General features: G+C 42.1%; 1 protein-coding gene across 3 annotated transcripts in view; it reads left to right on the top strand.

The window, feature by feature from the left end:
- Positions 1–264: 264 nt before the first annotated feature.
- Positions 265–12,956, top strand: part of WDR59 (WD repeat domain 59) — a 78,949-nt gene continuing 66,257 nt past the window's right edge. For all 3 annotated transcript variants that reach the window (XR_008425742.1, XM_024556076.4, XM_045191822.3), the window contains exons 1-2: positions 265–437; positions 9,910–9,959. Coding sequence is in view for 2 of the 3 variants with exons in the window: in XM_024556076.4 (XP_024411844.2) it covers positions 384–437; positions 9,910–9,959 (104 nt within the window). In the remaining variant the exon portion in view is untranslated. The remainder of the gene's footprint in view (positions 438–9,909; positions 9,960–12,956) is intronic.

Genomic DNA, 12,956 nt, shown 5'->3' with positions numbered 1-12,956 from the left:
CAGGGAGGACAACATACTCCTCACCTCGCCAAACCTTATTCTAGCCAGGTTACCCACGCGCAACTCGACCTTGGACTACAACTCCCAGCAGAGCTTGCCGCAGGGGGCGTGTGACCGCAGTGGCGGCGAGTTTGGGTGACTTTAGCCGAGTGACGGAAGTGGAGGGGGCGTGCTCGTTCGGGTAGGTGTGGTGCCGCAATTGGAAGAACCTGAAAGTTGGGCGGAGCCAGTATTTGGGTCAGCCAATGGTTTGCAGTCAGACGGAGGTGGGGCGTGGCGTGGCAGGGTTCTCTAGCGGGCTGCGTGGGGCCGGCAGAGGCCAGGAACGTGGTTTTGGGTGGTAGGAACGCGCAGTCGTGGGACCGGGCTGACCCTGACGGGAGATGGCGGCGCGATGGAGCAGCGAGAACGTGGTGGTGGAGTTCCGAGACTCGCAGGTGAGCCGAAGACCAAATGGAGCCTTCTGGGCATGCGCGCTCCCGTATTCCCCTCCCCCACGCTGCCGGGTCAGTCTCGGGGTGGCGGGGGACGACCCCAGGAGCCCAGTCGCCGTTGGGGTAGTGCAGAAGAGGGTGGCCCTGAGCGGTCAGACCCGAGAGTGTGAGGAGAATCTTGAGGACTGCTGGCGGTGGGGCCAGCCACCAATAGGGTTTCGGTCTTACACGCGGGGGTACGGGGAGTGGGGTCTACCTTGGGACACCGAAGCACAGGGGTGTCACGCGAGTGGGCAGGGGTGCGCTTCCCAAGGCCAGGGTGGGGAGCGAGGGAGTGTTTGCTCTTCGAGGCCGGGGCCGCGCTTAGTGACTTTGGTCAAGTCGCAGAACTTCTCTGAACCTCAGCAGTGGGACTTAACCCTGCCTCACAAAATTTCGGGGTGAAGTTGACGGAAAACTGAATGCAAAGTGCCTGTTTCAGCAGCTAAGCTTTAAGTGGTTGCTGGTACTAGAATAGTGGAAAATACCGTATAGTGAGTGAATAGAAGTGTACTCTGCACATATTTTTCGGGTTCGAACCCTGGCTTAGTCTCTAGCCTGTCATCACCCTCTGCATTTGAGAAAGTGTGAGTCGTACCTACCTGATAGGGTTGGTGTGAGAATTTTGAGGTCATACATTTAGAATGTGTGACACAGTGACAGGCACATAGTAAGCCTCAAAGAACGTTAGCACTTACTAGGGATTTTTACCATTTTTCTATTTCCTGCATTTCATATGCTGTGCTGCCATTGATCTGCATTTTCTTTTTCTAATTAATGAAAGAATCACACAAGATAAGTGGATGCTATCCCTTTTTTCCAAACAGCAAAGCTGATCCTGGTTTGGCTGATCCTGTGGCTTGACCAAGACCTCCCATTATGTGGCAGCAGGGGGATATGAACTCGGGCATCTGGCCCCAGGACTTCTGCTGGCCTCAGTACACTGCCGTGCTTCCTACTGGATGAGCCTGTCATACAGTTGTCCCTCAATACATATTATACTCACCCACCCCTTCCCCAGCATCTAGGACAGTGTCTGGGTGATTTTCTTTTCTTTTAAAAAAAATTATAACAAAGAGTTTATTTAGAAAGTGACAGAGGTACTAGAAGTGAGCCAGCTGGGCTGTGTAGGCTCAGGAAACAAGTTACAGAAGCAAAAGAAGGGCCCTTGGAGCTCAGGAGAGGGAAAGAAAAAGGTAACATGCCTGGGGGAGGAAGAGTAGGAAGGGAAAGGTGCAGGCTTGCTCCTGAGAGGAGAGCATGCTGGGTGATTCTCTTTTTATTCGGCAAATATTTCTGGAACACCTTTTGTGTGCCAGGCTTTCTACTCATTTTATTCAACAAGATTTATTGAGCTCTTTTGCAAGGTGTACACTCTGCCTGGCACTGTGTTGATACTCAGGTGATTTATTCTGAAGAGAAATCTGGATTACAGCAAGGTGATGTGCTTGCTTCTTTCTAAATCCCCATCTCGCTTTTGCTGTAAAGACAGTGTGTGGTGGAGCCCCCAACAGTTTGCCCTGTGGTGCTCTCTGATAGAGTTCCCACGGAGAATTTGAGTAGCAGCATTCTGATGAAAGGATCCTAAAGCACTTTGCACTGTCAGCAGGGTGTCTCTGGGAGGCCAGCTCTCCCAAGGGAGGTGCCAGACTCTTAGGGAAAAAGAACCACATTCCTGTTATCCTTGTTAATTGTTTTCAGTGGGGACTAAGAACAAAGTCATATATGGTACCACTGAGCCTGCTAATTCGGAAGCTACTAGTCTGTAAACCCTTTAATTCTCATAGAAACCCAGGCAGTCTCGCCCTTACTTCTTGATGGACATGTAATTGAAGAGACCTGCAGAGAAGGTGCTGACACTTGCTTTAGGATGCTATGAAGTAGTGTCAAGCAATTAAACCAAAAAAACATCAGTTGTCAGAGTTAAGAGGACAAAGTAAATTGGGTAATTTAACTGCCTTGTGGGAGTTTTTGTTCTTTTTGATTTTTCTATTCATTTGGAAGGGTACATCTTAGCATGAATTAGCATGGTTTTGTGGTTGAACTTGATGCTAATTAGGAGGGGTGAGGACCCATTTTATTAGCTGTTTTGTTAACGTAGAAACAAAAAGTTGGAACTTTTAATATTGTCTTTCTGAAAAGAAAGGCCAAACAATAAACTTTTCAAACACCCCACTGATGCGGATCCCGGCCCACGGGATCTGTGTGTTGTTGCAATGGACAAATTCACACGGACTACAGAAATCCTGTGGAGAAAAAGGGACAGCATGGCCTCTCTCTAAGAAAGAGAGAGGGCGAGAAGGCCAAAGAGCCAGGACCCCTGCCTGGACAGGCTTCTATTGCTTTTCTGTATACATTACATTGAGGATGGTCCTCATTTACTGTACACAGGTTCACTGTAGGTGATTACCTTTTACAGATAATAAAGGAAAGAATGTTGCTAATTACTTCAAAGAGAAGGATGTTACAGATCAAGGGGGAAGTGGTTGAACTGGTTGCATTCCATACTTGGGAGGTTTAGCTCAGATTTTAGGACGTTACTTTAAAGATATGCAGTAAGCACTTGCTGCCTCGATTCAGGGTGAGGGAGTTTTAGCAAAAGCGAGCCTCATAGAGGCCTAGGTACAATGCAGGCCTGATTCCCCACGGGAGAACTTATCCCTGGGCGTGGGTCCTGTGTGCCGGACGTCACTCCCCACTGGCTTTTCCGAGTGGGGACTGGGCTACATTTCCCACTGCCACGCAAACGGTCCCCTATATCCCACCTCTTTTAAAAATCATTTAAGAAAATTTACACTTTCAGGTTTTTCAGTGAAAAACCCCAGCCTGAAAACTGACACTCATTTTCTTCACAGTTTATACAATCATCTTTCACTTTATAAAACAGTGCCTTGTAATAGTGAAGAACCTGTGCTTCTTGGCAACTGCTCTGAAGTGGTCCCTGGAATCAATGAGTGTTAACGCTGTAAAACTTAGAGATAATCTCCTCAGGCAACATCATCCAGTAGAACTTTCTGTAATGATGAATGTGGCCACTGAACACTTGAAATGGTGCTAGTGCAACCGAAATATTGTATTTTAAAATAAATTTTAGCCCTGGTGCCGTGGCTCAGTGGATTGAGTGCTGGCCTGTGAACCAAAGGGTCACCAGTTTGATTCCCAGTCAGGGCACATGCCTGGGTTGTCGGCCAGGCCCCAGTAGGGAGCATGTGAGAGGCAATCACACATTAATGTTTCTCTCCAGCTCTTTCTTCCTCCCTTCCTCTGTCTCTACAAATAAATAAATAAAATCTTAAAAAATAAATTTTAATTAATTGCCATTTAAAGAACCACTTGTGGTTATTGTCTATGGTATTTGAAAGTGTAGTAGAAATTGAATAGTTTGAACTCACAAAGAGTGGTAAGGTGGCAGAATGTGCAGTTACCAGGTCTCTAACTCAACAATAAGTAGAAAAATACTACAGGATAGGGCTATTGTGATGACGATAGGAACCTGGGATTCATAGCAACTCTCTGCTGAGTGCCTCTACTTCAGCATCTGTGAGATAGCTCACACTCCATATATCCAAAGTAGCCGGACATACTCTGGGCCTTATCTCCCTGCACCCCAGCTTTTTGCCCCCTTCCAGTGTACCTCCCACATAGCCAGAATAATTTTTTTTTCAAAGATTTTATTTATTTATTTTTAGAGAGAGGGGGAAGGGAAGGCAAAAGAGAGGGAGAATGATTTTTTTAAAGATCCAGGTTTATTGAAGTACAATTTATGTACAATAAAATTTACCCTTTTCTGTGTCTAATGGGTTGAGTTTTGACAAATGTAGGTAGTCCTGTAGCTACCGCCACAATTAAAATACAGAACATTTTCATTACTCTAAAACACTCCTTCGTGCCCTGTGTAGCCAGCCTCCTTCCCTCACTCCCATCCTCTGGCAGAGGCTGATGTGATTCCTGTAACACATGGAACCCATCATTTCTGTAACACATGTGTCACCTTTTGAGTCTGGCTTCTTTCACTGAGCCTGTGGGACCATTCCTTTTGGGATTCATTCATGTTGTTGAACATGCCTGTAGTCCGTTCCTTCTTACTGCCCAATAGTATTCCAGTGTATAGATAGATCACAATTTGTGACTCCATTCACCTGTTTTTGGACATTTAGGTGGTTTTCAGTTTTGGGCAATTATGATTAAAGCTGTGATAAATATCAAGGTGATTTTTTTTTCCTGTTCTTTCTTTTTTTAGTTTTTCTTATTTTCTTACTTTTTCTTCAAGGTGATTTTTAAAAAAACACATTTCTTTGTATCTCTTCTTTGATGAAAATCCTTCAGTGGCTTCCTATTGTACCTAGAATAGAATATGAGTTCCTTATTTTGGACTGTTTTGTGTGCTGGTCTCTGCCTCTTTCTCAGATCACATCTTGTACCACTTTCCCCTCACTCACTATTTGTTTATTTTCATCTTTCTCCCCTGCTATAGTATAAGTTCCCTGAGGGTGGAGACTGTTTTGTTGACTACCGTAACCTTAGTGCCTAGAATAGTGCTCGGTGTACGGCAACACTCAACAAAGGTTTGTTGAATGAATAAAATTTATTTTTTAAAAGATTTTATTTATTTTTAGACATAGGGGAAGGGAGGGAGAGAAACATCGGTGTGTAGCCACCTCTCATGCACCCCCCCCACTGGGGACCTGGCCTGCAACACAGAGATGTGCCCTGCCTGGGAATTGAACCCGTGACCCTTTGGTTTGCAGGCGGGTGCTCAATCCACTGAATCACACCAGCTGAATGAATAAATTTTAAAAATCAATTAAATTAAAAGCTCTGGCTGGGTAGCTCAGTTGGCCAGAGTGTCATCCCCATACATCAAGGTTATGGGTTTGATCCCTGATTAGGGCACATATAAGAAGTAACCAATGAATGCATAAATAAATGGAACAGTAAATTGATGCTTCTCTCTCTCTCTTCCCCCAACTTCCTCCCTTCTCCTCTCTCTCTAAAATAAAAAAAGCAACCAATGAATGCATAAATAAGTGGAACAACAAATTGATCACTCTCTCTCTCTTGTCCCCCTTCCTTTCTCTCTTTAAAATTGATAAATACAAAATTTAAAAAAATTGGCCCTGGCCCTGGCTAGTGTGGCTCAGTGGATTGAGTGCTGGCCTGTGAACCCAAAGGCCACCAGTTTGATTCCCAGTTAGGGTGCATACCTGGGTTGCGGGGCCAGGTCTTACCAGTTAGGGGCTTGTGAGAGGCAACTGTTCAATGTATCTCTTGCATATTGATGTTTCTCTCCCTCTCTTTCTCCTTTCCTTCTCTATAAAAATAAATACAAATCCTTAAGAAAAAAGATTTTTATTTATTTCTGGAGAGAGGGGAAAGGAGGGAGACAGAGAGGGAGAGAAACACTGATGTGTGGTTGCTTCTCTCGTGCCCCCAACTGGGGACCTGGCCTGCAACCCAGGCATGTGCCCTGACTAGGAATCGAACCACGACACTTTGGGTTCACAGGCTGGCACTCAATCCACTGAGCCACACCAGCCAGGGCAATAAAATCTTTTAAAAAAATTTAAAAAATCAATTATATTGATTAATAAGAGTAATTAGGAGAAAGTGTTCAGATTTTCATGGTTTTCAAAATAAATTTTTGTTTTAGAATAGTTTTAGATTTGTAGAAAAATTGGCAACACAGTACAGAGAGTTTCCATACACCTGTACTCAGTTTCCCCCATTAGTAACATCTTACCCCGGAATGGTGTATTTTCTGCAATTAATCGATATTGGTGTATCATTATTAACCAAAGTCCGTACTTGACTCAGTGCTCCGTAGTTCTCACCCAGTGTCCTTCCCCTGTCTGGGGACTCCGTGCAGAGCACCACATTATATTTAGTTGTCATGTTTCCTCTGACTCCGCTTGGCTGTGATAATTTCTCAGACTTTCTTTGTCCTTCATGACCTTGACCATCTGTAGAATGTCCCTCAGTTGGGATTTGTCTTATGTCTTTCTCGTGACTAGACTGGGGTTATGTTTTTTTTTGGAGGACTACCCCAGGGTTTACAAGGTGCCATTCTCATCACATCATATCAAGGGTCTGTGCTGTGCGAACATGTCACACCACTGCTGATGCTGACTTGGTCACCTGGCGGGGTAGTGCTTGCCAGGTTTCCCTACTGTAAACATGCTCTTTTTGCCCTTTGTCTGTACTGTGGAGTAGCCCCCACCCCCTCACCAGCAGTTTCACTTTATATGGTTTCGGTTATCTGTGGTCAAGTGTGGTCCAAAAAGATTAGCTAGAAGATTCCAGAAATAAACAATATATGAGTTTTCAAGTTTGTGCCTTTCTGAATAGCATGTTTAAATTTTGCACTGTCCCTCTCCATCCTCCCTGGGGCGTGAATCATTCCTTGTTCAGTGTATTCAGGCTGGACACGCTACCTGCCTGTTAGTCACTTAGTAGCAATTGTTATCAGACTGTGCAAGTACCACAGGCCTGTTTTCAAGTAACCCTTATAAGTAGCCTAATGCTAGGTCATTTACCTCATTCCGTCGCATGGTGTAGGCATTGTGTCATCCCATGCCATCACAAGGAGGTGAGTATAGTACAATAAGATATTTTGTGAGAGACCACATTCATGTAACTTTGATTAGAGTATATTGTTATAATTGTTCTATTTTATTATTAGTGTTGTGATCTCTTACTGTGCCTAACTTAGAAATTAAGTATTTTGTCATAGGTATGTGTGTATAAGGAAAAGCATAGTATGTAGAGGGTTCGTACTATCCATGGCTTCAGTCATTCACTGGGGATCTTGAACATACATTCCCCCCATGGATAAGTGGGGGACAGCTGTACTCTTTGGAAAATACTCTATATACAGCCCATACTTAAGGAGAGGGGAGTTATCCTCCCCAATTTATTTATTTGTTGAATTATTTGTTTATATCAGTATGAACTCCTAGATATTTATTTTATACTTTGCATTATAATCCCAGTATTTTGTTGCCCAAATGGTTCTAGCTTTCACCACCGGGATCTCTTTCAGGTGGCTCTTTGGCATACCCCCCCTTTAAAAAAATTTTTTTAAAATACTTTCTGGCACTACAAGATGCTCAACTCTCATTATGTATGTTTCCTGCCCCAGTCCTTAAATTAACCATTTCTCCAAGGAGCTCTGGTTTTTTCAGTTGGAGAATTATATTAGAAACCAAGATCTGGTGCTAGATGTGCTCATTGCTATGGGGGTGTCATTGCCTCTACACCCCCTCAGCTGACCAAACAAATATATATATAGGTGTACTAACCCATGTATATTCAATATATGTGTGCTAACCCATGCATCTACATATATCTAAGTATTTCTGCATGTAGCCATCTTTATCTGTATTTAGCTGAATATGAGTTTATACTTATACTTTTAACCCTAATCCATTTTCACATGGATCATAGTGGCCTCCACCCTTTGCTTATCATTAACTTCCCACTTTAACAGAAACCTGGCTCCTACCATCTTCCATCCATTTACTTAATTGTTCATTCTGGTATATATGTATAGTGGTTTCAGAATTGCTATCTTGTACCCTTGAAGGAAACTAGTTTATCAGCTAGAGTACTGTGCTCATATACAGTTTCTTTTCCCTTTAGTCTTACAGATTCTACGAAGCTTTTCACCATGTTTAAATACTTAAAAAAGTTTCCCCTTAGAATATTGTCTATTATGGAATATATCAGTGATATTGTACTATGTAAAGAAAAATAATAAGATGTACCCTCCACTCACCTTAAGGAATAGGCCATTTTAGTTATTTTTTAAAGCCTGAATACATTTTCTCCAGAACATATCCCTCTCTTAATGTCCTTTAGAGGAAGTGACTGCCCTGAATTTTGGATTATTTCTTTGCTCTTTAAAATAGTCTTACCACACATATAATATTTTGTATTATTTATTTATAACAATAAAATGTAAATAATATTTTGTTTTATTTTGATAGTTTTGACCATTATTTAAATGGAGTCATATGGTATGAATTCTTTGACTTCCTTTTTTTCCCTGCATTATTTTTGAAGCTCACCCATGTTGACTGTCATGCCTGTGGCTTACTAATTTTGTTATGAAGTCCTGTTCCTTTGTGTGAATGTGCCACAGCTGATTCATCCTTCTGTCCATGAAACATTTGGTTGTTCCCCATCTTTTGTTTTTGTAGACGATGATATGTAACTGTGGTATTTACATGGGGCTAGAATTGCTGGGCTACGGGATGTGCATATTCTTCAGCCTTATTAGCAAATACCAAGTTGTTTTCCAAAGTGGTTGAGATTTGATACTCCCAGTAGCGGTGCTTAAAAAATTCCTGTTGGGCCATATCCTCATCAACACTTGGGGTTACCATGTATTTAAATCTCTCATCCTTTCAGCAGTTCTTTATTGAGAGTCTATTGTATAATAGATCCCTTGGACATACTGTGGATATAATAGTGCCGTGCTCTGAATATTTGTATACCCCCACCAATCGGATGTTGAAACCTAAAACCCAAGGTTTTGGATTAGGAGGTGGGGCCTATGGGAGGTGTTTAAATCTTGCGGGTGGAGCACTCATGAATGGGATTAGTGCTCTTTGCACTGAGAAAGCTCCCTTCCCACCTTCCCTGTGAGGTTACAGGTAGGCAGTCTAGGAAGAGAGTCCTCGCCAGACACCAAATCTGCCAGCATCTTGATCTTGGACTTCCCAACCTCCACAAATGTGAGAAATAAATTTCTGTAGTTTATAAACCACCAAATCTATGATAATTTGTGATAGCAGCCTGAAAGGATTTTGATAAGCCATGCACAAAACAGACAAAAATTTCTGTCCACCTCAAGCTCTTGTCCTTACATCTAACAGATTTCCACCTACCTAGGGCATATGAAATGGTCTATCATTTTTGGGTTAATTTGTATTTCCCTGATACTGATGAAGATCAATATCTTTTCATATTTTAACTGGCAATTTGATTCTTCTATGAAATTCCAGTTTGCCTGGAATCTTATGCCTTTTAAAAAAATTTTATTGATTGATTTTTTTTTTTTAGAGAGAGAGGAAGGGAGAGAGAAAGTGAAAGAGAGAGAGAGAGCGATTGAAAGAGATTGAAATATCAGTTTGTTGTTCTACTTATTTATGCATTTGTTGGTTGATTCTTACATGTGTCCAGACTGGGGATTGAACCTGTAACCTTGGTGTATCAGGACAGTGCTCTAACTAACTGAGCTTCCTGGCCAGGGCTTAAATGGGAGATTTGGATGAGACTTAGAAGGGGGTAGAAGTATCCGCTGTAGAGAACTAATGATACCTGGAAGCTGGGGTACCATGGCCATGGGAAGAGGAAGACCCAACCATGACCAACTACCTGCCTGTCCTCTCCACCTGCCGTGCTAGCAGAACTGAATCTGTTTCCTCTCTCACAGGCAACTGCAATGTCGGTGGACTGCCTGGGGCAGTATGCAGTGCTTTCCGGGTAAGTGAGCTTGCTATTTGTCAGTCACGACTTCTGGGAACAAATAGCAAATTGAGAGGTTTCTGGGAAATTGGAAAATACTCTTATATTTAAGGGTCATGGTCATAGGGTTGAGTTCTGCCACCCTAGTGACCTCAGGGATACTTCTAGGGATCATTTATAGTTATTTTTGTCTTTGCTCTGATAGGTGAGCGATAAAATTCCTTTGAAATTTTAGTGACTGGCAGTTTGGTCTTGAAATTGCAGTTTTCTCTTTACTGCACAGCCTCGTTAGACGGATGCCGGCTGGTCCAGGTTGACAGGTAGTTACTAAGGTGGAAGGGATCCCGGCTGTCGTTTGGCAGAGCCATTGATTATGATCCCTTGGACGTTGGCCTCCCTGGACTTGGTTTTCTCACGAAGGAATTCGATTTCATCGTGAATAAGTTGGCCTACCTAATTTCTATAGTGTGTTCTGGCTCAGAAAAATTTAAGATTCCCTGAATTTGCTAATTACCCTGACATGTGCCAGCGTGGGAGTGTTTCATGGGCAGAGTCCCCTTCCCTTTCATCGTGCTCTAGATTAATACCCTGCCTCTCAAATACAGCTGTATTTTCATTAACTTAGTTGGTTGTGAGCCCATTTATAAATTGATGAAGTATTTTCTGTTAACCTCATTATTTTATTTTGAAATCATGTTTTAATTTACCTTAAAAAAAGCATGTAGCAAACTTTTAAATAATTCAAAAGGATATGCAATGAAAAAAGCTTCCCTCTTCCCTCTGACTTCCCTTCCCAGTGACAATTATCAGTACCATTTTCCTGTGTCACGTTGGGTGCACAGGAAAGGAAAAATTGGTATGTCTCTTTTCTGCCCCCTCCCTACTTAGTTAAATAAAATTTTTTAAAACATCCTCACCTGAGGACATTCTTATTGATTTTGGAGAGAGGGGAAGGGAGGGAGGGAGACAGGGAGAGCAATGTTGATGGGAGAGAGAAACATTGATGGGCGAGAGACATCAGTTGGTTACTGATCATACATGCCCCTACAGGGACCAAACCCTCAACCTGGGCATATTCCCAGACTGGGGAACGAACCCATGGCCTTTCAGTTTATGGGACAACGCTCCAGCCAACTGAGCCACACTGGCCACAGCCTTACTCACTTTTTAAAAAATAGCTTTATTGATCTATAATTCCCATACCATACAATTAACCCATTTAAAATGTATAGTTCAGTGTTATGTTATATAAATTTCCTACCCAGTGTTTAAGCTTTTTTTAAAAATTGAGTTTAAAAAGTCAACTAGCATTACAAGGCTTATATTGTCAGACACTAGAATCCAACCTCACCTTTTCACCACCCTGATCCTGCTCACCAGTAGCAACGACTTGAGATGTTTTCAGCTGTTTCTTTTAGATTGCCTCCCGTTTTCCAAGTAGTATCGCATACTGCTATATCTTGATTTGTCTGTTGTCGACATTACAAGCTGACTTACTGCGACAGAAGGTGAAGATGTAGCACTCTTACTTTGCTCTGAGTCCGTTATATATATATTCTTGCCCTTCCCCCCTTCTAATACAGTCATGTAACAATTGTTGGGTTGAATTGTTTTGGGGTTCCTTTTCTAAGTTACTGTTGAGAGCTTTTATGCCATTCCGATTCTGGACTCTATATGTGATCTGCTTTTTCTCTCGGAAGCTTTCATATCCCATCTTTGTCTCTAGTATTATCTTTATCTCCAGTGGGTGTGACATTTTCACTGTGATTACTTTTGTGTGTGGCTGTTTTCATTCATGTGCAGGCACTTACGGGCTCCCCACCCTTTTTTTTACTTTATTACTTGTTTTATCTAAACAATAGAATCATAATATACGCCCTGGCTGGTGTGGCTCAGTGGATTGAGCACCGTCCTGTGAACCAAAATCCACCAATTCACTTCCCAGTCAGGGCTCATGCCTGGGTTGGGAGCCAAATCCCCATTTGGGGATGTGTGAGAGACAAATGATCGATATTTCTTGTGCACATCGATGTTTCTCTCCCTCTCTTCCCTCCCTTCCCCTCTCTCTAATAAATAACTAAAATATTTTTAAAAATCATAACATGTCGCTGTATCAACATTCCGTAAAATACTCTCAGACGCCCTGGACTATCTGTCTCTCAAATGTTGGAATTCTCAGCGTTCACTCATGTGGATGTAGCATGTAGCATTCTAGCAGAGAATGGGGTTATGGTAATGGGATTATGCAAGTGTTCCTGTTATGGTGTGTACAACCATATTATTTTCAATGTGATCTTGAAGTCCATCATTTCATTTTCTTTCCTTCCTTTTTAAAAAATTGATTTGAGAGAGAGAGAGAGAGAGAGAAACAGAAACATCGATTTGTTGTTCCACTTGCTTATGCATTCATTGGTTGTTTCTTGTATGTGCCCTGACTGGAGATCGAACCCGCAACTGTGGTGTATCAGGACGATGCTTGAACCAACTAAGCTACCCAGCCAGGCCTCATTTTCTTATATGGAACTTTAAAATATGTGTAGTAAAGTGGATAAAGTGAAAAGCTCAAATAAGTTTATAAATATGTACACCCATGTGATCAACATTCCAATTAAGTTACAAAATAGTTTTTAGCACATTGGAATGCCTTTTCAATCTGAAAATCTGTATTTTATTTTTTTTTCTGGGTGTGGTGGATGTGAAAATCTGTGTGTTTTACTTTGAATAAATTTTTCTGCATTATGTCTTCAATATTTCCCCCCTTTATTTCCTCTTCTCATGCTTTGTGGAGCTACTACTAGTTGAATATTCTATATGAATTCTCTTTTGGTCTTTCTGTTTTGCATTCTGGGAGTTTTCTTTAACTTCCAACCTTGCTATCAGATTTCTCCATTTCAGTTATTATTTTAATTTCCAAGAGCTCTTTCTTGGTCTTGGTTCTTTACATTGTCTTCCTTTACCTCTCTGAGAATGTTCATTCCAGGTTTTTTTCTCTCCTCTGTGCTACCCTCCTTTCCT

The sequence above is a fragment of the Desmodus rotundus genome, chromosome 12, assembly GCF_022682495.2.
Source record: "Desmodus rotundus isolate HL8 chromosome 12, HLdesRot8A.1, whole genome shotgun sequence".
NCBI classification, from domain to species: Eukaryota; Metazoa; Chordata; class Mammalia; order Chiroptera; family Phyllostomidae; genus Desmodus; species Desmodus rotundus.
Note: the sequence above shows the minus strand (reverse complement) of the source record. Positions and strands in the feature narration are given on the sequence as shown.